The sequence below is a fragment of the Pristis pectinata genome, chromosome 1, assembly GCF_009764475.1.
Source record: "Pristis pectinata isolate sPriPec2 chromosome 1, sPriPec2.1.pri, whole genome shotgun sequence".
NCBI lineage: Eukaryota > Metazoa > Chordata > Chondrichthyes > Rhinopristiformes > Pristidae > Pristis > Pristis pectinata.
Window position 1 is genome coordinate 45,029,109 of NC_067405.1, and position 27,250 is coordinate 45,056,358.

Genomic DNA, 27,250 nt, shown 5'->3' on the forward strand with positions numbered 1-27,250 from the left:
TAAAAAATATGAAATACAGGATCCAGTTGCTCGTGTTTGCACTGAGTGCTTAGCAACATTTTTGTGGTTTTGTTTCCATTGAATGTTTTTCTGAGGTTTGGCCTGGATGCTGACATTCACCACAAAAATTTATTTTTTGGAAAGCTATTCAATCCTCTTGCAGGATATTCCAATTTTACATAATTTACAGGTTAAGGTTTTCCAACAAGTTTACTTTTCAAACATCTTATACACTAAATGGTGAGTGGGTTCTTTGCAAAGAACTTGATTGGTGTTGAGACATATGTAGAAACCAGCTTGCACTTAACGTGTGCTGAGAACAAGAAGGTATCTGGATTTATCCTGCAACGTATTGCCATTCTCATGTGCTTGGTGGTGCAGCAGTTAGTGCTGCTACCTCATAGCTCCAATGAGTCAGGTTTAACCCTGACCCTGGGTGTTATCTATGCAGAGTTGGCATATTCTGTCCATGACAGTGTGATTTTCCTCTGGGTGCTCCAGACCTGGTAGGTTAACTAGTTTTAAATGATATCTTTACTAGTCACATGTACATCGAAACACACAGTGAAATGCATCTTTTGCGTAGAGTGTTCTGGGGGCAGCCCACAAGTGTTGCCACGCTTCCGGTGCCAACATAGCATGCCCACAACTTCCTAACCTGTACGTCTTTGGAATGTGGGAGGAAACCAGAGCACCTGGAGGAAACCCATGCAGACATGGGGAGAACGTATAAACTCCTTATAGACAGTGGCCAGATTTGAACCCGGGTCGCTGGCACTATAAAGCATTACGCTAACCGCTACACGACCGTGCCTGCCATTCTCCCTTACCGTAGGTCAATGACAAATAGAATCAAAAGGAGAGTTGATGGGCATATGTGAAGGAGAATAAGTTGCAAAGAAGGAGAGGGGGAATAGGATGAATGGGATTGCTCTCCTGGGGGCTAGTATGGGCAGAATAGCCTCCTGTGCCCTGATATGTATAAGACAGGTAGTGGTCTAGGACACTTATGTGTTTAGGCCAGCTTCTGAATTAGCATCTGTCGGAATCAGTGCCATTGTGCAAATATTCTAGGCCCTGACCCCTGCAGCAAAGATTTCTACCTTAGTCTGCCCTACATGTAAAAGTTTGCTTTGACTGTGCTGTGGTATTGTCTCACATCTAATGTTTTAAAATAAAATTCTGAACAGGTTACTGGTTGGTGCTCCGAAAGCAAAAGGATTTCCAGAGCAAAAAGCTAAAGTAACAGGAGGATTATACAAATGCCCTGTTACAGATCGAGAAAAAGACTGTGAGCGTGCCATTTTTGACAATGATGGTGAGTGCTGTATTACTAAAGGTTAGGGTAGCTAACAAATAAAAGTTTTACTGAAAATGTTTAACAAGAAAATATTGCTGAACTTACTGCTAATGTTTTTTTTAAACTATTAGGAGAGCTGTAAATGCATTTCATAATTTACCCTCTAATTGCAGCAGACATAGTATGTAAATTTATGTTAAAGGCTCCCAAGTTTTGGAAATTTTTAATGATTTGCAAATGATTCAGGCCCATGCTTCAGTGATGGATAAAATTATGGTTGCCAGCAGCTCTGAATTTGCAATCAGATTTTTCATTGGCCATTTGCATGACTTACAGGACTCTTTAAAATAGAACAGTACAACAGACGAACAGGTGCTTTGGCCCATGATATCTGTGGCAGTTGTGGGACAATCATGGACAACCATGATGCCAATTAAACTGCATATCTGCCTGCACGTGGTCCATATCCCTAAATTCCCTGCCTGTTCTTCAGCCTGTCTTAATGTTTCTTAGACATTGATATTGTATCTGCTTCCACCACCTTCCCTGGCAGTGAGTTCAAGGCACCTACCACTCTCTGTGTAAAAGCAAAAATTGCCATTTAAATCTCCTTTAGACATTCTCCCTCTCACATTAAACCTATGACCTCTAGTATTTGAAATTTCCATCCTGGGAAAAAGAGTCTGACTACCTACCCTCTCATAATTTGCAGATGACATTAAAAAGTAGATGGTATAGTGGACAGTGAAGAATGTTATCAAAAATTACAGAGGGACCATTATCAACTGAGTAAGTGGGCCAAGGAATGGTAAATGGAGTTTAATTCAGATAAGTGCAAGGTGTTGTATTCTGGAAAGTCAAATCAAGGTAGGACTTTCACAGTGAATGGCAGGGTTTTGGGGAGTGTTGTAGAACAGAGGGACCTTGGAATTCAAGTACATGGTTCCCCGAAAGTGGAATCACAGGTAGACAGGGTGGTGAAGAAAGCTCTTGGCACGTTGGCCTTCGTAAGTCAGGGCATTGAGTATAAAAGTTGGGAGGTCATGCTGCTGTTGTACAGGACGCAGGTGAGGCAGCACTTGGAGTATTGTTTCCAGTTTTGGTCGCCCTGCTAGAGGAAAAATGTTATTAGACTGGAAAGAATGTGGAAAAGGTTTACAAGGATTTTGCCAGGACTTGAGGGACTGAGTTATGGGGAGAGGTTGGACAGGCTAGGACTTTATTCCTTGGAGTGTAGGAGACTGAGAGGTGATCTTAGAGGTGTATAAAATCAGGAGGAACGTAGATAGGGTGAACGCACTCAGTCTTTTCCCAGGGTTGCAGAATCAAGAACTAGAGGCCGTAGGTTTAAGATGAGTGGGGAAAGATTTAATAGGAACTTGAAGGGCAACTTTTTTACACAAAAGATGGTGTGTATATGGAATGAGCTGCCAGAGGAAGTGGTTGAGGCAGGTACAATAACAACTTTTAAAAGACAGTTGGACAGATACATGGATAGGAAAGATTTAGAAAAACTCCATATGTGGCCTGAGTTTTATACAACATGACTTCCCAACTTTTATACTCAACATCCTGACTGATGAAAGCAAGAATGCTGTCACTTTCAGGGAGCTATGGATGTACTGCAAGATCCCTGTGTACATTAATCTTCCTAAGAGTTCTGCCATTTGCTGTATACTTTCCTCTTACATTTGACCTCCCTTACTAATCATCTACCTACATTTTCAGCCAGATCATTTGTGTATATATTTTTATCCATAGAGAGGTCGCAGCACTGATCCTTGCGGTTCTAACACTGGTCTCAGATCTCCAGCCAAAATAACACCCTTCTGTCTTCTATGGCCAAGCCAATTATGAATCCAATCTACCAAGTCTCCGTGGATCCCATGTGCCTTAATGTGCTTCAGTTTTGGGGGAATTTAACTTTCTCCATTGATCTGTGATTGATTAGCAAAAGCCGACATGGATTTGTTAAAGGCAAATTGTGACTAACACAAATTTTTGTTGGTGAGGTAACAGAGATGGTCGAGCAAAATGTGGTTGACTACGAAAAGGAAATCTTGTCAGCAGAACGGAAAGCCGTGGAATAAAGGGAACTATAGCAGCATTGCTAGAAAATTGGTTAAGCAACAGGAAATGGGGTAGTAGTGAAAGTTATTTCTCGGGGAGAGTAGAGAGCCAGGGCAAGGGGGTGAAGTATGTATAGTGGGATTCACTAGGGGTTAGTGCTAGGGTCACTGCTTTTACTAATATATCAGTGATTTGGATGTGTGTTTGGGGTACAATTTCCAGTCTTGCTGTTGGCTCAAAAGCTGCAAGAACTTTAAGAAGGACAATAATAAACTTGAAGGGATGGAAAATAGATGAAATTTAGTGCTAAGAGATGTGAAATACTGCATTTGGTAGGAGAAATAAGAGGCAAAATTCTTGAAGAGGTACCAAAACATAGAGATCTGCAGATATCTACAGATAGTTTGTTGAAAGTAGCAGAGCTGGTTGGTTATCGAATGAATTGGCAGCATGAAGTGGCATGTTCCTTGCATTCCTCTGAATAGACATGGGTTAGTTGTTTGCAATCACTGCACCCATTTCTGTTTTGTGGAAGATGGCCCTCAAGAGCTTCAATCAGCACAACGTTATCAAGAGACAAGAGACTGCAAATGCTAGAAAGGCCTCTGTTGCTTTTCCATCCTTCCCTCCCCCACCTGCTCCATTTGCCAATCACCCATCCTCACCTGCATCCACCTATCGCTTGCCAGCTCTTGCCCCACTCTTCTCCCTCACATCTTTATATCATCTGTCTCCCCTCAACACTTTCAGTCCAGATAAAGGGCCTTGACCTGAAATGTCGACTGTCCATTTCCCACCACTCATGTTGCCTGACCTGCTGAGTTCCTTCAGCAGTTTGTTTTTTTTAGCTGAATTAAAGGTTCATCTATCAAACTAAATGAAGAGGAAAAAGTCTTCCTCTTATTTCACATGATCCCTTTTGAATTTGGTATTTATGAATGCTTCCATTGTGGCATTCCTTTCAAATCTGATGTGATTATGTGTTAGTATTTTGGTTTTCGATAATTTATTATTGTTATCCGGCTTTGTCCTGAAACAAAAAGCAAGCATTTTTGGCTTACCTTGATAGTCTCTTAGTGAGAGTACAATGCTTAAACAATATAGTACATGTTGTCCCTTTTAAATACTTTTCTGCAGCAACCAAAGGCTGCTGAAGCATTCTATTTCATTAATCGTGCAATAGCCTGCAACTAAAATGCTATTTTTTTTTAATTGGAGAAAAGCAGTCAGCACACCATGAAAAGTTTATTAACGAAGTAAAATAGGAATGATGAAGAATTGAGTGGAAGCAGTACTTTACAAATTGTATTTTGGTAGGCATAGATGCACTCAGTCTTTTTCCTTGGGTTGGGGAATTAAGAACTAAAGGACATAGGTTTAGGGTGAGAGGGGAGAGATTCAGTAGGAATCTGACGGACAGCTTTTTCACCCAGAGGGTGGCCAGAATGAGCTGCTAGGGGAAGTGGTTGAGACAGGTACATTAACAACATTTAAGAGGCGCTTGGACAGGTACATGGATAGGAAAGGTTCAGAGGGATATGGGCCACACGTGGGCAAATGGGACTAGCTTAGATGGGAATCTTGGTTGGCATGGACCAGTTGGGCCAAAAGGCCGATTTTCGTGCTGTATGACTGTGGAGATTAATATATTTTGCATAATAAGCAGATGAAGAATATGAATTTAATTGCCATTTATGATAACAATGGAAGTTCCTGTAGGATGTGCGTGTTTTGGGCAGCAGAGGTTAACTTGCATGAATACTTTAAAGAAAGGTATTCAAGCAATTTAGTAACAGATTTTGGAAGTAATGTTAGCAGTATGGTACAGTAGAGAATTATGGGAAGATTTGGGAGATCGACTTATAACTGAAATTGTGGTAAAAGAGAACTGATGTCAGTTCTTTGGGAATATGGGAGAACAGGAAGATGGCTGATGATCTGAAAAGCGGTTTAATGGGGGAGAGAAGGGTGACGGAGCACAGAAATGAAGAAATTAAAGCAGAGAAAGAAGTAATATAATGAGGGAGGTAAACACAATCTAGGAGGGATATTGTGCCAAAGGAGAGTGTACCAAATAGATTCAAAAGGCATGAGGAAATCTAAATATGACAAAAGACTAAGTAAATTGAGATTATTTTTGTTGGAGAAATTATGGGTTAAAGTTCTGAAGTTGTTCTGTCCATCTGTTGTTCTGAACAAATGGGACAGATCAAAAAGGACGATATCCAGTGGTTGAGAGCTCTAGGATGAAAGGATTTGTAAACATAAGGTTAGAGATTTAGGATGAATGATTCTTCTTGTCTTTTTCTGACATCCCCAGCATCACAGATACCAGATCTCAGCCACTTGGATTCATTCCACATGATAATATGCCTAGTGAATTTTGCTATTTCTTATTGTCATGTGGAATGACTCCAAATTACGGACCTCAACAATATTCTGGCTGCAGTGCTGGAGGCCTGTGTTCCAGAACCAGTTGGGCTTCAAACCAAACTGTTTCCCTCCAGCCACAGTGCTAGCAGCTACCAAACAATGTGGAAATAAGTGTAGGTAATTTTTGTCCACAAAGTGCAGGACATATCTGTTATTAATTTGTTGGATTAAATCAGTCAGCACCAGAAAGGTGATTGACTGTGCTTTCAAATGGCATTTATTCAATTGCATTCACGCTGAGTTTTGTTTCTGCCAAGATCACTTGGCTCTGGAGATTACAATCTTGGTCCAAATGTGGTCCAAAGATCTTAATTCCAGAAATGAGGCGAGAGTGATTGCCCCTGACATTAAAGCAGCACTTGACTGACTGTGGCTTAAAGGATCCAGAGTAGAATTGAAGTGAATGATTGGAGTCACACCAAGCATATAAAAAGATGATTATAGGGTTGAAAGATGTCACTTCTCAGCAGCAGGACATCATTTTCTCAGGGCAGCTTCCTGGGGCCAAATACAGTCTTGTTCTCCTTATTTAAGAAAGGATATACCTGCCTTGAAGGTAGAGTGAGGGGGTTGGTTGATGAGGAAAGATTAACAGAATAGGTCTATGCCAACTTAGAAGAGTGAGATGTTAAAGTGTTTTAAGATTTTGAGGCAGCTTGACAGGGTAGATTCTATGAGGATGCTTCCCTTGTGTGAAGTCCATAATAAGGAGACATGACATCTGGGTAAAGGGTCAGTCATTTAAAGCTGAAGTGAAGGGTAAGAATCATATGAATTCTCTAATGCAGGTGCTGAGTCATTACGTATATTAAATGCTGAGATACTTGGATTACAGGGGAATTGAAGGCTCTGGAGATTAAGCAGAAAGTGGCCAAAGATCAGATCGGGCATCACAGCTGATCAATAAAGCAATAGGGTTATAATGGGTGAAGATGAGATTGGTCATCACAGCTGATCATTAGAACTACACAGCTATAGTAATGGGTGATATAACTTTCTCAATATTGAATGGGATAGCTTTAGTGCAAGGGGCTTACTCAAGGCGGAACTTGTTAAGTGTGTCCAAGAAAGTTTTTGGGGCGATATGTAGAAAGTGTTACTGGAGATGGGCAGTACCTACACTTATTTTAGGAAATTAAACCAAGTAGGTGGTGGAAGTATTGATGGAGGAACACTTAGGGAACAGTGACCATAATTCTGTAAATTTCAAGGTAGTCATGGAAAGGGCTAAGGTTGGGTTTCAAGTTAAGATCTTGAATTGGGGGAGAGAGGAGTAAGAGAGGACCTGGCAAAAATAGATTGGGAGCAGATGTTTGTAGACAAAACAATAGCTGACAAGTGGGAGTCTTTTATAAGAGAGTTAAGAAGAGTTCAGGGCCAGTATGTTCTGGTAATGGTGAAAAGCAAAGATGGTAAGATCAGGGAATCTTGGATAATAAAGAATATTGAAGGTTTGATCAGGGGGAAAAAAAGAAAACACACGGCAGGTATAGGCAACTGGAATCAAGGAAGTCTCTTGAAGAATATTGCGTGTATAGGAGAGAACAAAAAGGGCTATGAAATATCGTTGGCAAGTAACATCAATGAGAATCCCAATACATTCTATAAGTACATCAAGACCAAGAGGGTAACCAGGAAACGAGTGGGTCCCCTTAGGGACCAAATGGGTAATCTATGTGTGGAGCCAGGTAATGAGTGTGAGATCCCAAATGAATACTTCTTGTCTGTATTAACCAAGGAGAAGGATGTGGAAGATGGTGAGTTCAGGGAGGGGTACATGGATAATCTGCAGCAGGTCAGTATTAAGAAAGAGGAGGTGTTAGATGTTATGGCATGCACAGGGTTGATAAATCCCCAGGGCCAGATGAAAGCTATCCCAGTTTGATAAGACAAGGAAGGAAAGAGATAGCTGGGGCCCCTGATGGAGATTTTTGCATCTTTCTTAGCTACAGGTGAGGTGCCAGAAGACTGGAGGATAGCTAATGTTCCTTTACTTAAGAAGGGGTAGCTAGAATAAGCCAGGTAACTGCAGTGGGTGCCTTACATTGGTTGTAGGGAAATTATTGGAGAAAATTCTCAGGGACAAGATTTATGTACATTTGGAAAAGCAGGGGCTAATCAGGTACAGTTAGCATAGCTTTGTGTGGGGGAAATCCTCCCTCACTAATTTGATGGAGTTTTTTTTTTGAAGGGGTAACTGAGAAGATTGAAGAAGGCAAGGGCATAGATGTTGTCTGCATGGATTTTAGCAAAGCATGTGACAAGGTGCTGCATGGCAGGCTGGTCCAGAAGGTTGAGACACATGAGATCCAGGGCAAGCTGGCTAATTGGATCCAAAATTGGCTCAGTGATAGGAGGCAGAGAGTAGTGATGGAAGGATGCTTTTCTGATTGGAGGTCTGTGACCAGTGATCTACCGCAGGGTTTGGTGCTTGTGATATATATTAGTGACTTGGATGTGAACAAAGGAATATGATTAGTAAGCTTGCAGATGACACAAAAGTTGGTTGTGGATAGCAAGGAAGGTTGTCTAAAGCTACAGCAGGATATAGATCAGATGGAAAATTGGGCAGAGTGTTGGCTGATGGAATTTAATCCTGGTGATACATTTTGGGAAGTCATATTAGGGTAGGACATAGGGCTCTGAGTAATGCTGATGTACAGAAAGTACTTGGTGTTCAAGTCCATTGTTCCCTGAAGTGTGCAACACAGGTGTATAGGTGAAGAAGGCATATGACATGCATACCTTAATATGATGGGGCATGGAATATAAAAGTTGGGATATTATATTGCAACTTCATAAAACACTGGTTTTATAGTGGCTTTCTGATCAATCTTTTGATCAGAAAAACCTTTAACATAAATTACTTGAGGGATTCTGGCTGACTCCATGATGTAATACTGTTCCCTCCCAGTTATTGGAAAGGTATCAGTGTTTACAATATACTAGTTGCTAATTTGATGCAGATCCCTGCTGCCAAAATAGAAAAACCTTTTAGGACAAATTTCCTCTCCTGTAAATTGGCCATTAGTTTTCCAGAAGGATGGCAGATTCAGAAAATTAGGAAATGAGTACATGGTCCTTTCTGAATGCCTAATGTAGCACTGGAGAAATTTTTATTCATAATCAGCTGTCTTTAACTGTTGTGTACAATGGAACGGAGATAAAGGAAAGCCTGTGGCTCTTCAGTTGTAATACTTAAGTACTGTACTCTAGCTAAGGATCTGCTGGAGAAGTTGGGAGATGTGCTTGAGGTCAGATGCATTAAGTCCTGGCCTATGTTGGACTTTTGGTTGGCCATCTATTACAAATATAGCCATCAGCATAGGTGGGAGCTCTCCACCTTGGGAAGATCTTAAATACTAGGCATTGTTCTGTGCAACCTGATAACATTGGGGCAATACGCTGAGACAGAGCAGAGAAATTCCCCAGCAGTTGCCAGTTGTGTGGACCATATAGGCATTGTTAATGAATCCCCGGAAGGGAAGGGAAAAGAAATCATGAAAGCAGCTCGCATGAGGTAAGTGGGGGGCATGGAAAGCAGGTTGTGGGAGGACCTTTGTTTTGCAAATACTGAGTGTAAGACCCATTGACAAATAGAGTTTGGCCTCAGAATTTGCGCTTATGCAAGTTTCATCAGCGCTTTTCAGCTCAGTGGCTGAAGTCAGGGTGCCCATGGTCTTGGAATGGAGGTGTCATAGGTTGAACTGGCTCTGATTTGTCCTGCTCCACTCCAATAGGTCACTGTTGGAGATGAGATGCGGCATTGTGGTGAGAAAGGTTGAAGGGTGATGATGCAGCCTTGCTTGACAACAGTATGCACTGAGATTAGCATGTAGGTTAACACCCCAGCTTGCATATCCTTGTGCTGCTGGTGCCAGATGAAGATGAATTTCTGTCAATAGCCATGTTTGATAAGGATACTCCATAATCCTTCTCTGACTAAGTCAAAGGCTTTTGTGAGGTTAAAAAAAAGTACACTGGTTGATGTTGCTCTCTGCATTACCAATGGAGTTGTTACATGGTGAAGATTCTGTCCACCATGCTTGCAGGAGGACAGAATTCTCCCTACAATTTAGGAAGCAGCTTTTTGGCCCCAGTGATGAGGAGGAACCTGGTGATGACTTTACCTGTAGAAACTGGATGGAGATTGCTCTGTAGTTACCACCATTAGACATCACTCCTTTCTTGAAGATGATCACAACTACACAGGCATGTCCTCATCTTCCAAGCCATGCAAGATGAGGTGGTGAATTTGTGACTGAAGGTCCTGTCCATGAAGATTTAGAACTTCAGGGCTACCGACTGCTCCCATGGTCCAACTGTTCTTCATTTGATATGCTACCTTTTTGACTTCCTGTCAGTCAGGGTAGTGGCATGCAGCAGATGGTTGGTTGGGACCAGAAGCAGGAGTAAGGCTGGGTATATGGCAGTGTGTTGTTACTTGCACATATACCTAAGGCTACCACCATTGGCTACCCCACATCCCTGGCCCAGCGCCTGGTTTGGGGCTAGACTGCAGGCTGAGTGGCAGCTGGAAAGTGGGGTGGGGTTGGAAAAGAGAGCAGGGGAACTTGAGGGAATGGAAAGGGGAGAGTATCCTGATATGAAGTAAACTATGAGCCACAATGTTCTACAATTTGTTCATACTTTCAAAGATCTATATTAATATTTCTTAGGCACATTGTCAAATACTGAATGGTTATCATATTGATGGACTTTGATTAGATATATTTGGTAGATAATAAATAACCATGTTATTTTGTTAGATTAACTTATTCCCCTGATGTAGAAACAAAATGTACAGGAATGTTACCTTGAAACTACCTTGCTGAATTTTGATTCCCTTCAAGCCTTGCTGTGGTAAACAAAATAAGTCATCAAAGATCAATGTTTGCTTTGCAGCTTAGTCCAAAATTAGTTGTGATTACTGATTTCACTGGCCAAAAGTAAGGCTTCCATCTAGTCAAAATTTTCCAGTGCCTTGTGCCAGCACTCTTGAATCAAGCAAATGCTTGGTTTTGAAATGAGGGTTAAGGATATGTCCTCAGGCCTATAGAGTAGCTTAGAGTGGGAGCATAAAGATATGATACATATAGGAACAGACTTTGTCAATAGGATACAAGAAGAAGGTCTTCTAAAGGAAGCAGCTAGGGTCCAAATTAAAAAATGGGACTACAAAGTTAATAATCTCTGAATTACCACCTGAGTCACATGCAGATTGACAGTCAGTAAACTAAGAGAGCTGAAAGATTGGTGTGGAAAAAAGTGGGCTCCAATTCATGGAGCACCAGCATAATTACTGGGGAAAGAAGCAGTTCCATTGGGAGTGGTTTAATTGAGCAAAATGAATAACGAGGATTGTAGATAGGGTTTGAAGTAACTAGTGATTGGGGTTTGGGGGTGGGATCGAGTTGGTGGCAAAGTGGAAGAAGGATTTCAGTGGAAATTTAGAGAATTTAAGGTGAAAGATCAAGGCAATAATATAGGATAGCAGAATGGGTAATGATAACAAGAGTCTGTCAGGAAGGAACAGAACAGATAAATATATGAGCATACTTCCAATGAAGAGTCATAGTTAGGAAAAATAGCACAAAGACAAAATGTGAATGTTCTTTATTTGAATGTATGCAGCATTTATAACAAGTAGATGAATTGATAGCACAAAGAAATAATGTCTATTTGATATAACAAATGTTGATAATTAAGTATACCAGGATACTTACATTTAGAATAAATAGGCAAATGGATAAGGGGGAGAGGAAGCCCTGGTGACAAATGATAAGATAAAGCCAGTACAGAGAGGATTTTAGCTTGCAGCCAATAGTTGGTATTAGTTTGAATGGAGTTAGCGAGGAGACTAAAATGTTGAGATGGAAGTTTGTCAGTAGGCTCCCAAACTGTGGTGGCAATGTGCAGCACAGAATAAATCTGGAAATTAGAGGCCATACAACGGAGGTACTACAATCATCATGGGGAGTTTAATCTACATATAAACCGGGCAAACCGAATTAGCAGTAATGCCGAAGAGGACAAATCATGGAGTATGTTACAGATGGTTGTCTAGGCCAGCATGTGTTTTAAGATACTTCAAGGTTATTACAATCACAGTGCAAAATTGACAACCAAACTACTATGGCTGCATTAAAAGTCAGTTCAGACAAAAGTTCACTTACAGAAGGTTTAGTAATTTTAAAGGTTGGAAGTACTTGGGACCATTGTGTGGATCCCATTGGGAAGCAGAACTCCTAGGGACCATACTTCCCTGATCTGTGTGTCCTACAGTTACTGCTCTTTCCACTGCAGACTGGTGCCAATGCCAGAAACTTGTGGTGTGTTCTTTTGCCTGCCCCTTTCCCACTATCCAGAGTCTAAGAACCGTAGAATTTTACTGGGCTGCCAAATGGTACATTCAAAAGGGTTAAGGAAAAATATTTAATTTTATTTGTTATTTTTACCATCTTTACAGTTGACGTATCGCAGGAAAGCAAAGATAATCAATGGATGGGTGTATCTGTGGAAAGCCAGGGTATAGGAGGAAAGGTTATGGTAAGTTTGAACACTTGACAAATGTTATTCGCCTTCTACCTTCCTCAGAATCTGGGGCCCCAGCCATTCCTTTCAGCGACTTACCTGTACTTCTTTCAAAGTAGCTCACCATATTCACTGCCGACAAGATAGCTCATCTACACTGGGGAGACTAAACACAATGAGGTGACTACTTTTTGGAACATCTCCAACTTCCACATGTGTGGACAACAAGCTTCTAATTACTTTTAATTATCCATTCAACCCCCACTTTGACCTTGCTGTCTTTGACCATCCAACTGTTCCAGCAACACTCAAATGGGCTTGAAGAATAGCAGCTTTTGATCAGACACACTATTTCCTTCTGTGTTCAACAATTTCAGATCCTAACCGTTACTCCATTCTTTTTCCAGCCAGCAGCTGTTGGTAATAATTGTTATTGCCATTTACACTTCCATTAGACCTGTCTTTTGTTTCTTGTCCCATTAAAACCCCAATTTATCTCATTTTCTATGAAATACCTATGAAAGGTTTCCTTCTGGTATTGCAACTACAATAAAGCTATATGGGAATCATTTGTTTACTTGTTTATAGCCAATGTTTTTAAATTGGGTGCTGTCCTCCAGCAGCGGAAATGGGTAGGACATGCACAGGTAATAATAAAAACAGATAGGTAGTTTTTATTCATTGTTGTTAATTAGAGTGGAGAAAGTGGGGGGGATGGTTTAGTAGAAAAAACACAATCTCTTTGAAGTGGGGCACAGCAAAAAAGAATTCAGAACTTCTGGCTTACAGGATATGGATTTTCCTGGCCAAGTCCATCCCTAATTGCACTTGTGAAGAAGTCAGTGAAATGCTGCGTGGAACCATTTGCTGAAGAAGCTCCCAATGTGGTGTTTGAGAGAGAGTTCCAATATTTAGACCAAGCAATAATGAAGGAACAATGATACATTTCTAAGTGCAGCATCTGGTGACATCCACATATGCCTCCTGCCTTCAGATAGCAGGTCATGGGTTTGGCAGATACTGCTGCAGAAGCGAGACAAGTTGCTGCAGTGGATTTTGTAAATAGTGTACACATTAACTAGAGTGCACTGGTGGCAGAGGGAATGAGTGTTTCGGGTGGTGGATGGAACATCAGTCAAGCGAACTGCTTCATTCTGGATGGTGCCAAAATTGTGTGTTGATGGAGCTCCACTTATTCGAGAAAATTGAATGAATACAATTGCGCTCCTGTGTTGTACCTTGAAGATGGTGGAAATGATTTGAAGTGTCATAATGCAAGTCTTTTATGATGGCCTACCCAGCCTCTGACTTGCTGTCGTAGTCACAGTATTTATAGGGCTGGTCCAATTAAGTTTCTAATTAATATTAACCTACAGGGCATTGATGATGGGGAGCTTAGCCTTTGTAAAGCCATTGAAGAACAAGGAGCAGTGGTTGGACTGTTGCTGGAGATGGTCATTGGCTGGCAATTGTAGGGTATGAATGTTATTTGCTACATATTAGCACATGCCTGAATGCTGTCTGGGTCTAGCTGCATGCAGGCATGGACCACTTCGTATTCTGAGGAGCATCAAACGGAATTGAACATTGCATAATCGTCAGCAAACCTCTTCATTTCTGAGTCCAAGATGGAAAGACGTTCATTGATGAAGCAGGTGAAGATGGTTGCAATGATTACCACTGTAGAATAGGTTCCTGTTTAATGGTGGGCTGATTTTACCAAGGGACACCAATGATAGACTCTAGGAAAACTTGAACTGACCTGAAAATCCCTAATACTACCTTGGACTATTTTTGTTTATCCCTCTCTCAACTTACACTATGTTTATTTTGTTGTGTAAGTTATGTATAATTTATGTTAATTTAAGTTTATGTTAACTTATGTTTGTAACGCACTGTGCTGCTGCTGCAAAAAGCTAATTTTCACAACATTTATACCCAGTGTATGTATGCCTGTGACAATAAACTTGAACATAATAATGAATTATTATTCTTATTCCTAACCCTTCATTTTAAAATGTAAGATATTTCATCATTTCAGGTTTGCGCACATCGATATGAGCAAAGGCGACTTGTGAATAAGCCGGAGGAGTCTCGTGATGTGACTGGACAGTGCTACATTTTGAGCCAGGATCTAGTATTCCGAGAAGATGAAACTGATATAAATGTGAAACTTTGTGCTGGGCGACCCCAAGGTCATGAAAAGTTTGGTATCTGTCAGCAAGGTGTTGCTAGTGCTTTCACCAAGGGCGCTAATTATTCTGTGTATGGAGCTCCAGGTGCCTACAATTGGAAAGGTAACTTGTACTTTAGAACAAAACATTGTAATAATATTTAGTTTTCATGTAGTATGTAATGATATCCGTAAAAAAAAGCGTAATCAAGTCTGCAGAATAATGTTTCACCTTTTTAAAATTGTAAAGTGCATGAAGAATCGGCTGTTAGCAGTGGTGTACATTATTGTACGTAAAGTTACATGCATTAGTTTAATCTGCTCAATCTCTTTTGAATCAGAATCAGGTTTATTATCACTGACATGTTGTGAGATTTGTTGTTTTGCAGCAGCAGTACAGTGCAAGACATAAAAATTACTATAAGTTACAAAAATAAATAAATAGTGCAAAAGAGGAACAATGAGGTACTGTTCATGGACCATTCAGAAATCTGATGGTGTAGAGGAGGAAGCTGTTCCTGAAACGTTGAGTGTGGGCCTTCCAGTTCCTGTGCCTCCTCCCCGATGGTGGTAATGTGAAGAGGACATGTCCCAGATGGTGATGGTTCTTAATGATGGATGCCGCCTTCTTGAAGGTGTTCTTGCTGGCGGGGAGGGCTGTGCCCTTGACGGAGCTGGCTGAGTCTACAACCCTCTGCAGCCTCTTTCAATTCTCTGCATTGAAACTTCCACACCAGGCAACTAGTCAGAATGCTCTCCACTGTGCATCTGTAGAAATTTGCAAGAGTCGTTGGAAGAGAATTTGCAAGAGAGTTCTTAGCCATACACATTAAACTTTCTCAGGGTAATTTTCAGATTCATCAGACCAAATTTTTCTGTCATAAGAACATGCTGATTCTGTCCAATCACATTACGATCTTTCAAATGCTGTTTTCAGATCCCACATAGTAGATTCTAGCATTTTCCCTTCCATTCTTCTATTTTATTCCCTCTTGGAATTTGAATAGCTGTTCAAGTTACTCAAATTATAAACATATGTTTTGAAATGTAATTTTAAATGTAAGCACAACTTCTCATTTTATGCTCCAAGTACCCTGGGGCATGCCTACTGTGATGCAACTTGCATCTGTTCTTTTGATGGAATTGCCTATGCAGATAATTAACTATTTGTTCCCTCAGGAATTGTGCATGTAGAATCCAGAGATATTGAGGAAATTAATTTTGACGATGGACCCTATGAAGTTGGTGATGAAAATATCAGGGATGAAAAAATGGTACCTGTTCCTGCTAACAGCTATTTAGGTATGCATAATGATATTTAAAAGTAAGGAAATAGATATTTTAAAAATAATTTTTTTTTAGTGGAATTGAGAAGGGCAAAAGTTGTGGCAAATTGATAGCTCATTCAGAGATCTAGCAAAATAACATTGGTTGAATGGCTTCTTTCTGTGCTATTGGATGTTATGCAGCTCTAGTTCATTATTATGTTCAAGTTTATTGTCACAGGCATACGTACACTGGGTATAAATGCCATGAAATTTAGCTTTTTGCAGCAGCAGCACAGTGCGTTACAAACATAAGTTAACATAAACTTAATATAAATTATACATAACAAACAACAAAATAAACATAACGACATTAGTGTAAGCTGAGAGAGGGAAAAAGGAATATAGTCCGAGGAAGTGTTAGGGTTTTTCAGGTCGGTTCTAGTGTTCCTAAAGTCTAACATTGATGTTCCTTGGTAACCACATCATCTGTGTTTCTGAAAATTGCTAATTTTCGAAACTAATTTTGTCTTGGTGCTCTCTGAATGGGTGGAGCAAGTGTGTTGACAGGTTGCAGTTATTAATTATGGGCTCATGGTAGAATCATAGAATAGTGGAGCATTGAAGAAGGCTATTGGACTTATCAAGTCTGTGTCAGCACTTCTGAAGAGCAATCCAATGGAAATGGCCATGTCTGCCTGGTGTGCATACATCTCTGGATGCCATATCTGGCAAGGTGTGACTGGTATGGGCTGCCCTCAGGCTGGCATTTTCTCAGTATCAAGGATGAAGAATAAACTGAGTAGCTGTATGGTCACTCTAGCAAAAAAGCCGTCTCTCCTCTCGCCATGCTTCCAGATGCTGGGTATTTCTGCCTGTTGACTAATGATGTAAATGAGAGCAAATGTACACATTGACACTTATCCTAAGGAAAAAAACATACAACTATAGGACCACTAATACCACAAAATATTCTTATCATTTGGAAAGAAGTGTTATAACTACATATTTTTCCAAGTCCCCTTCATGCAGTTTTATTGGTGGTCTGCCTTGTTTTTTTTAAGGCACAAGGAAGAAATATCCGCTGAAAGAGTGTTTGTTAGAAGTGAAAGACTGGTGGTACTTTTTGTGATGTAACTTCATCCATTCTAATCAAACAATGCAACATTATAAATATGGAAAAGGTTAATTCATGCAATTTGATTAAAGAGAGTAACTCTGTATTCCCCAAACAGGGCTTTTGTCTGTGTGGCCATACTCTGAGTTTGCTGGGGGACCTGCTGAAGTGCAGGGGCATGGAATCCCCAGATCCCGGAGTGAAGATGAATCCCCATCCCTATTCATGGGGGAGGACCTATTTCCGTAACTGGGGAGAGATGTAGGGATACTTCGGCTGCGTCTTTCATATCACACGTTCCAGAAAGGTTCAATGTTGTTCAGTCTAAGGTGTCCCCAGTGAGCATGGACCTAAAGAAATAAAAATGCCAAAAACAGGCTTTGTTCCCTAAAGAGCCTTTGTCCCTGCAGACTAAGATCATTAATCTCCTGATTTGATTGCTTTGTCAATGACAGATTTAAGGCCTTTTTAAAGGTCTAAATGGGACTTATGCCAGGTTTTTAGCTGGCATGTATTCCACTGAGGCTTACCAAAGACATAATGAGCAGAATTTTCCCAGGGAAGGTTTGGAACTGACCCAGTCATACTCCTACGACACTGGGACAAATAAAAAAAAATGCACCACAGTGACGTTCCTCCTCCTCCTCCTCTGCTCCACCTCCTCCATCGTCCCCACCAACAAGCTCCCGTGGAAAAGAGCACTCTGAGTAGAGTTATGATCCAGGGGCAGAATTTCCTTCCATCTTCACTAGCCTTGAGGAATGTTGAAATCAATGTTAGAATCCCTGCATTTAGTCACTATACTTTTGATTATTATTTTATAACGATCCAGGGGCAGAATTTCCTTCCATCTTCGCTAGCCTTGAGGAATGTTGAAATCAATGTTAGAACCCCTGCATTTAGTCACTATACTTTTGATTATTATTTTATAACTTATGTCATGCAAGTAATGTGAGTAAATAACTTCACCTACTCTTACAAAGTATAATTCCTTGCTGTGAGGAATTCCACAGATGCATGTCACCTTCTATGCCCACTTAGACATCGATTCACATGATGGTGTCATCAGACCTTGTGACTGCAGCGCCTTGTCGCCAAATGCAAACAACTCAGTAGGAGCCTTGGTTTATCACTCAAGTTCAACTGATGTGCTTGTAGGCCTCTTAATGTGTACCCAAACCACAACTGGAATCGTATATCAATTTAATCGATTGTACATATTAATGCAATGACATAATTTTTGTGATGCCTTTCCCTGTTAGGTTGTCCACAAATATTTTATTGATTAGAATATGTGCTTTGATTCTGCTGTTCTATGTTAGGCTTCTCTTTGGACTCGGGCAAGGGAATAACATCTCAAGACACATTGACCATTGTATCGGGTGCACCAAGAGCTAACCACACTGGAGCTGTTCTTTTCCTAAAGATGGAGAAATCAACACGAAACTTAATGACTGAATACATCCTGAATGGAGAAGGACTAGCATCATCGTTTGGATATGATATTGCTGTGGTGGATCTTAATAGAGACAGGTTAGTCCATGGAGCTGAAGCAGGACACAAGTGATAACTTAATCATTCTGCAGGACGTGTGCTGACTGGGTTAGATGTTGCAGTACTGTTTTATTTTGTGGATTAAAAAAGCATTTTGGTTATCCTAATGTGATTTGTGGAAGTTGCATAAAGAGCAGATGTGGTTTTCCCTGTTGGAACTTTGCAAGCTTTCACAGCTGTCAGTGTTTAGCCCAGCAGGTGTTAGTTTTGCAGTCAGATCTTAAAAGGACAACCCATAATATGTGGCACAGTGGCACAGCTAGTAGAGCTGCTGCCTCACAGCTCCAGTAATGTGAGTTCAATCCTGACCTCCAGTGTTGTCTATGTAGAATTTGCATGTTCTCCTTTGCGTGAGATTCTTCTGGATGCCCCAGTTTCCTCCCACTTCCCAAAAAACTGTGGGTTGGTGGGTTAATTGGTCACTGTAAATTGCCCCCGGTGTGTAGGTGAGTGATGGTGTCTGAGAGGTATTGATGGGAATGTGGGGAAAACAAAATGGATTAGGGTAGGATGACTGTAGTAAGAATTGGGTTGGTATTTCTGGCCATGGCTTCACCACACAGCAAAGTGATGTTGAACCACTTTTTCAAAGAGTAGAAACTCCTCTGTCCATCAGTGCCATTGGCAGTCTTTTCACTACTGCCAGAAAGTACTGGAGCAGAGCAACAGAGAAATCTGTTTCCCATCATCTCCACCAAGTTGAATTTGTAGCTATTATGTAGGGAACGGAATGCTGTTATGTTCGTTGGTGTGGACTTGGTGGCAGAAGGTTCTGTTTCTGTGCTGTATCTCTATGACTATAATATAATTAACACCCTGTCAGCTACAAAAGAATATTGCTACCAAATGAATGGATGCTGCAATAATGGAATGGAGGAGGGAGAATGCTCCCAAAGGAACGGTCTGGTGCAGAACAGCGTCTGTAGAAGGCATGCTGTTTATGCTTTCTACAAACACTGTTCTGGGGACCAAGGATACCCTTGAGAGCTACAACCATGCACGCCTGGCAGAAAGCTTCTGTGAGGATACGAGTGCTGTCCATGAATACCTGCACTTTCGGGGAGCTTGCATTGTGGGCAAATGCCTGTGGCCACAGTGCCTGTCCCCAGTGGATTTAAGGAAACATAGATGGAGTATTTGCTCCTTGAGAATAGGGCTTGGGTGACCTCCCGAAAGAAGCAGTGAGCAGAAAACAGATGTGGCAGAAGTCAGCAGCTGGGAATGAAGCTGAGAGTAACCATGACTGCGATTTTGATCTCCGTGGGCAAAGCGGTCCCATGCGTGAGGCTGTACTTGAGATTGCAGGAGGTCACAGATCTGAGTGAGGACGAAGAGTGCAGTTGAGGATGCATGGTTTGAAGGAAAACCGTTAATGTTCTGTGAGTAAATAAGAGCTGCTGTTTTTTTTAGACCAGTGAGGTTGAAAATCTCATTGCAGACAAATTTTGTGCGGTGCAGTGGTGTAGATGTGATTTGGGGAATTTTATGACAGAATAAAGGTGATAGGCAAAGACATATCAGCAAATTCCTGACAGTTACATAGGCAAGCAGAAATGTAGATGCAATTGCTCTATTCTGGGTTAAGCCAATTTTCAACAGCAGAACAATCTTATTTGTTTTAGAGTACTATGGTTTAGAAATTTGTTCACTATCTTTTAAAGGTTAGTTCTGCACAATTAATGTCTCCTCCCCTCAAAAATAATAAAAAATCCTTAACCTTTAATACTCAGATTTCTGATAGATCAAATATGATCTTGCGACAATCCGAGGGAAGTTTTGCCACCAGCAGTGGATGGAGTTTCTGGCTATGGCTTCACCACAGAGCAAAACTGTGTTGAACTATTTCAGAGAAGAATAGAAACTCCTCTCTCCAGCAATACCGTAGAAAAGCAGCAGAGAAATCTGTTTCCCATTCTCCCACTATGTTGAAATGATCGTTATGTAGGGAATCAGGAATGCCAAGAACCCTGCAGTAAATTTTAAACATCTTTTTCAGGGATAGGAATCCCACTTAGTTCCATTGCTAATGCAATTTCTGACATGCTAACAGAACAAACTCCTGCCCTTTTTGTTAAATTTGAATTGATCCCAATGACATTGAAATGACTTTTGAACTAAATGTTCAATACAACCTGTTAGTTCCAAAAATTGAAATTATATTTCAAAATAAGGATTTAAGTCCCAAGTATTCTGTAAAGAAAGGGTGATTGTCAAATTTGGTTTGATAATGGTTCTTTGAAATACCTTTAAGATATTTTACAGTGTTGCAAGTGCTATAAAGAAGCAATTTGTTGTCATTGACAGCAATTTATTCAGCTGTGGTTGTTACGACAACAAAGCTAACTTGTGTCCTCATCTGATGATCTCTTGCAAAAGTTGATTTAACAGGATAGTGACCCAAAGTACAGATCTTGGCTGATTTTTGTTTTCCTTTTTCTGGTTTTATTCATAAGAGAGACCGAAATAATTCATACTGATTTCATTGGCTCATATTCATCTGATCAAGATAAAAAGAACAAAGAAATAGTATGAGTATAGGTTGTTAGCTAAAAGGAAATACAGAAGTCTTCTGAAAAGTAATTTCAATTAGTTTAATTTTGGAAGACTGATGGAGCCAATTAGGCACCAAAATGCTGGAGCCAGAAAGAATGAGTTGAGATACTAAATAAGGATCCAAGCTTGTCAAAATGTTATACAAAGTGATTAACTATCCTGTTAGTCTCTTATTTTAAAGAAAAGAATAAAACTGGCCCACTTTTCCTCAGTACTAACTTTCTCCAGCCTTGGCGCCATGTTTATAAATCTCCTCAAGTGCCATCTCTAATGTTATCAGATTCTTCCTGTAATCTGATGACCAGAACCATACACCACATACTCATTACAGGGTATAAAGTCTTATGCAGTTCTCATGTAATCTCCCAGCTCTTATACTCTGAACTTCAACTATTAAAGTTAAGTATCCTGTCTACCTTCTTAAACACTAAATGTGGAAAAATTAATTGTTACAATAAACTAATTGCAGTCAGTGCAATTTATAGATTTTATTTGCTAAACAGACTGTAGTATTGGCACTCATTGCCTTTAAAAACAAAATGCACACTGACAAACAAATTCTAATGAGGGGAATACCGTACAGGGTAAGGAACTAATACAATCACAAGCCTTTTAATATTCAAAACCCTAATCATGGCGCCATCTATTGACACATCAACTAGTGCAGATAAATGTTCATTCTTTAGAATAAATGTTGCTACAGACAGAAAGAAAAAAATACCATTTATATAACACTATTTAGGACATCCCAAAATACTCTTCAGTTAATAAAGTACTGATGAAAGTGTAACCACTTTGGTAATGTAGGAAATGAGACAGCTTATGATGCATTTTGAGATGGACTATTTCAACTCCATCACGGGCAGATGGGACCAGCTTGCTGGGCAACACAGTTGGTATAGACGAGTTGGGCTGAAGAGCCTATTTCCATGTTCTATGGCAATTGTTATTTATAATGTGATATTAGTTGATTACGGATACCTAGCAGAGTCTTTAGGAAATTGCCTGTCATTATTGTTTAGCTATCTGGTAGATGTTTTTATTTAATTGGAAAATTGAATGGTTCACCTGTCCTTTGCAGAATGACAAACAGTGGGGTGGGGCCATGAAAACTTTTAAAAAGGAATTGAATACTGGTTTGATAGAATGAAGAAAGAGCTCAGCATTAAGTTGGATGGCTCATAATGAAGCAACTAGTAAGCCAGATAGTCTGTTTTACAGTATAATTATATAAACATTTCTATCATAAAATAAGCTGTGTTAGTAATTAAGTTCAACTCAGGAATGCAAGGCTAAAATCAAGTCTTTGTAACCTAGTTGATGACATTAAATACTGAATTAAATGTTCTTCCCCCCTGGAGGGGTCATATAATTGCCTCCCAACATATTTTGTTTAAGATCCAACCAATGGAAAGCAAACAAATGCAACAATAGTAGAGAATGTGTAACAGTAGGTCTGTGCAACTGAAAGAGTCAAAGTGCTATAAATGTGTGCATTGTTATTATGGTGGAAGGTATGCTGGAGAAATTGTTAAGAAATGACTTCATTTTGTTTCAGCACTTCAATAAGAATTTTATTTTGCAGGTGGCTGGATCTTGTGGTTGGTGCACCACAGTTCTTTGATAGAGAAGCAGAAATTGGTGGTGCTGCATATGTTTATATCAATGAAAAGGGGGACTGGAATAAGGCAAATCTTATTCGATTAAATGGTACCAAGGACTCCATGTTCGGATTGGCTGTTGAAAATATAGGTGACATTAACCAGGATGGATATCCAGGTAAGATTGCAACTGCAACCCTTAAGTAATAGCTTGTATTTAATTAAATGGCATTTTTGTGTTTTTTACATGAATGTAAACAAATATAGTTACCCCAAAAATGGCTTACATTTGAATGTACTTTTACATCTAACAGTGTTACTTTCTTTAACACAATTTTATATTCACATTTTAATAGAAATTTCCTATGCAAATGTTTTTAATGCATTCAAAATGCAAGCATTTATTTAATTATTGCACGTTGGGAAACAGTATTCAGACACTTTGCCATCAGAAAGATGTTTCTTTAATTAAAACTGCCTTTTTTTCCCACTCAATGACCAAAGTTATGTCTAAGGTTTCAAAAAATATTAATTCAAAAATGCAGTAATATGGGAATTAGTTGGTGTTTTTTAAAAAATATATCCTTTATTAAAACATTTTTGTGACAGTCTCAGCCTCTCCTGAAAGCCTGGCCTTTGATTTGATAGTTTTGTCTTGAATCTGACCTTGTAGTGTACACAGTTCCTAAGATTGTTTAAGGACCCTTTTATTGATTGATGGATTTCGGAGAATGAAAAGGAAATATTTTGATTGTTCCTTTGAAATCATTTTAGGAAAAGCTCGAGAATAGTTGCATGTACAAGTTACAATCAGACTCTAATTATTCTCTGAATACAGTATATGCTTCAGGAAATATATTTGGCTGAGGGATGGATTTTGGTCTTCACTGTCTGAGTGGTATTGAAGTTGTGTGGGGAGCCTAACTGGTTCTCATTGTATTGTATTTTCCAAATGCAAATGAACTGTCAAAGTACTGTGCATTTGTTGAAGATGGCTATCTACCTTAGCACTACTTTAATGCTTTCAAAACAATACTGCTCCAATATAAATAAATCTCACAATCATATCCAGTCCTGCCTAAAAGCAAGAGCTGATGTTCATGGGTTAAATTCCTGCCACATACATCCACTAGAAAAATGTGATCCTGGTCTGTAGTCCACTGGACCTGCCACCACTCTTGGTCCATAGGATGTCAAGGAGAGTTGCATTCGACCTGCTTCATCAGGGAACCAAAAACTATCTAGATATCCTTTAAATCTTTGGAAACTAAATTGCATGCACAGATGCCAAGGATTTCCTTCAGTACATTCCTCAGCTAGGACTAAGGACCCACTCAGCCAGGGAGCCCTTTTCCTCTGTTTGGAGAGAAGATAGATTCCATCCATATAGAGAAACCTGAAAATAGACAGTAAATACATGAAACTATTTTTTGTAGGGGTAAGTGGACACTCTCAGTTGGTGCATGAAAATTGAGGCCAGGTAGTTTGTCTCCATCATTGTTGTGTTGTCTCAACTTTTGTTTAATCCATCATAACTTTTAATTAGATAGATTAAAACCTGCTATTTAATTTTCATATAACATTGAAAAGTCACGGATTTCAGTAAAAATAGAACCTGACATTAAATCAATATAAATCTATCTCATGATATTATCCACTACATGGTATAGACATCTTTTATCTTTGTAAAGTGGTATATTCTTTAATTCTCTGTGATTAGTAGATGCTAATAGTTCTGTCGATCCACCTTCAGATATTGCTGTTGGAGCGCCATATGATAACAAAGGCAAAGTTTTCATATACCATGGATCTGGTTCTGGAATAAATACAAAACCAGCACAGGTGAGAATTTTTACCTAATGTTTACAATTGTAAAGGTTTATGGTTTAAAAATTAATTACCATTATTGCTCAGAAATACAATTATCTCAATTGTACAACAAAATTATCATGCTGGTAGTTTTATTCTGTCGAATTTTTAACTTGATTTTTGACAGACTGCTTCCTGGTCACAGATCACCTCATTCCAAATGATATTGGGGGTCATAAATTAGTCTAGAATGTTAATCTTGATGTTACTGGCCTTAAGGCCACCTCTGCTTTAAAGTTCTTGCCATACCAACATAAATAGTTGTATTAGGTTTCAAACGGTACCCTTATTCTGCATGGTAAGAAGTGATAGTTGTAATTTGAAGGTAGTAGTAGTAAATCGGCAGCATAGTCAAAGTTAACTCCAGTATTGGGCAGAACATGAGTATGGATATATTATTTTGTATTGTATGTTACTTTGTATTTTTACTGTTCATCGGACTTGTTTATTTAAAACATGAGCCTCCATCTGGTAAGAATGTGTTTTGTTTACTTTCAAAGTTAAAGGAATCATATGGTTATATGTTGTGCATTTTAGTGGAGAATGTGAAGAGGAAGCATTTTGTTATAATCCTTGCATCTACCTATTGCTTGCCTAGATAGAGGCTAGCAAAGGCTACATAGGGAAGCAAGATTTATTTCCAGGAATAAGTAGCCTCATTGACTTGAAATAAAAGCCTAGAAATATGACAGGATATATGATGTTACTGCTGAATTACATTCTCATTAGAGTTTGAAAAATTTCTCAAAAATTACTATTTTAGTTTGCTCGCAATTCTGAGCTTAAAAACTGCCTGGCGAAGGCACATGAGGAACATAGAAACATAGAAAAACTACAGCACAATTCAGGCCCTTCGGCCCACAAAGCTGTGCCGAACACGTCCCTACTCTAGAAATTACTAGGCTTACCCATATCCCTTTATTTTATTCAGCTCCATGTACCTATCTAACAGTCTCTTGAAAGACCCTATTGTATCCGCCTCCACCACCGTTTCTGGCAGCCCATTCCACGCGCTCACCACTCTCTGAGCAAAAAAACTTACCCCGACATCTCCTCTATATCTACTCCCCAGCACCTTAAACCTAGGTCCTCTTGTGGCCACCATTTCAGCCCTGGGGAAAAGTCTCTGACTATCTACCCGATCAATTCCTCTCATCATCTTATACACCTCTATCAGGTCCCCCCTCATCCTCTGTCTCTCCAAGGAGAAAAGGCCGTGTTCCCTCAGCCTGCTTTCATAAGGCATGCTCCGCATTCCAGGCAGCATTCTTGTAAATCTCCTCTGTACCCTCTATATGGCTTCCACATCCTTCCTGTAGTGAGGTGACCAGAACTGAGCACAATACTCCAAGTGGGGTCTGACCAGGGACCTGTATAGCTGCAACAATACCTCTCGGCTCCTAAATTCAATTCCCCGATTGATGAAGGACATTACACCATATGCCTTCTTGACCACAGAGTCAACCTGCGCAGCCGCTTTGAGCGTCCTATGGACTCGGACCCCAAGATCCCTCTGATCCTCCACACTGCCAAGAGTCCTACCATTAATACAATATTCTGCCAACATATTTGACCTACCAAAATGAACCGCTTCACACTTATCTGGGTTGAACTGCATCTGCCACTTCTCAGCCCAACTTTGCATCCTATCTATGTCCCTCTGTAACCTCTGACAGCCCTCCAAACTATCCACAACACTCCCAACCTTCGTGTCATCCGCAAACTTACTAACCCACTCTTCCACTTCCTCATCCAGGTCATTTATAAAAATCACAAAGAGTAAGGGTCCCAGTACAGACCCCTGAGGTACACCACTGGTCACTGACCTCCACGGAATACGACCCTTCAACAACCACTCTTTGCCTTCTGTGGGCCAGCCAGTTCTGGATCCACACTGCAATGTCCCCTTGGATCCCATGTCTCCTCACCTTCTCCATAAGCCTTGCATAGGGTACTTTATCAAACGCCTTGCTGAAATCCATATACACTACATCTACTGTTCTCCCTTCATCGATGTGCTTAGTCACATCCTCAAAAAATTCAGTCAGGCTGGTAAGGCAGGACCTGCCCTTGACAAAGCCATGCTGGCTATTCCTAATCATATTATACCTCTCCAAATGTTCATAAATCCTGCCTCTCAGGATCTTCTCCATCAGCTTACCAACCACTGAGGTAAGACTTACCGGTCTATAATTCCCTGGACTACCCCTACTCCTCTTCTTGAATAAGGGAACAACATCCGCAACCCTCCAATCTTCCGGAACCTCTCCTGTCTCCATCGACAACGCAGAGATCATCGTCAGAGGCTCGGCAATCTCCTCCCTCGCCTCCCACGGCAACCTTGGGTACATCTCATCCGGTCCCGGCGACTTATCTAACTTGATGCTTTCCAAAAGTTTCAGCACCACCTCTTTTCTAATATCTACATGCTCAAGCTTTTCAGGCCACTGCATGTCCCCACTACAATCCCCTAGATTCTTTTCTGTAGTGAATACTGACGTAAAGTATTCATTAAGTACCTCCGCTATTTCTTCCGGATCCATACACACTTTCCCACTGCTGCACTTGATAGGCCCTATCCTTTCGCATCTCATCTTCTTACTTTTCACATACTTGTAGAACGCCTTGGGGTTTTCCTTAATCCTGCCCGCCAAGGCCTTCTCATGTCCCCTTCTGGCTCTCCTAATCTTTTTCTTAAGTTCCTTCCTTTTAGCCTTGTACTCTTCCAGATCTCTAACATTACCTAGCTCTCTATACCTTTTGTATGCTTTTCTTTTCCTT

General features: G+C 40.2%; 1 protein-coding gene across 1 annotated transcript in view; it reads left to right on the top strand.

Moving 5' to 3' along the window:
• The window catches only part of LOC127578384 (integrin alpha-6-like), a 72,818-nt gene that overhangs the window by 21,168 nt on the left and 24,400 nt on the right, over positions 1-27,250 (top strand). Inside the window, 7 exon segments of the mRNA XM_052030353.1 lie at positions 1,191-1,318; positions 12,273-12,352; positions 14,379-14,634; positions 15,690-15,812; positions 18,215-18,425; positions 22,585-22,778; positions 24,354-24,442. Coding sequence (XP_051886313.1) covers positions 1,191-1,318; positions 12,273-12,352; positions 14,379-14,634; positions 15,690-15,812; positions 18,215-18,425; positions 22,585-22,778; positions 24,354-24,442 — 1,081 coding nt within the window.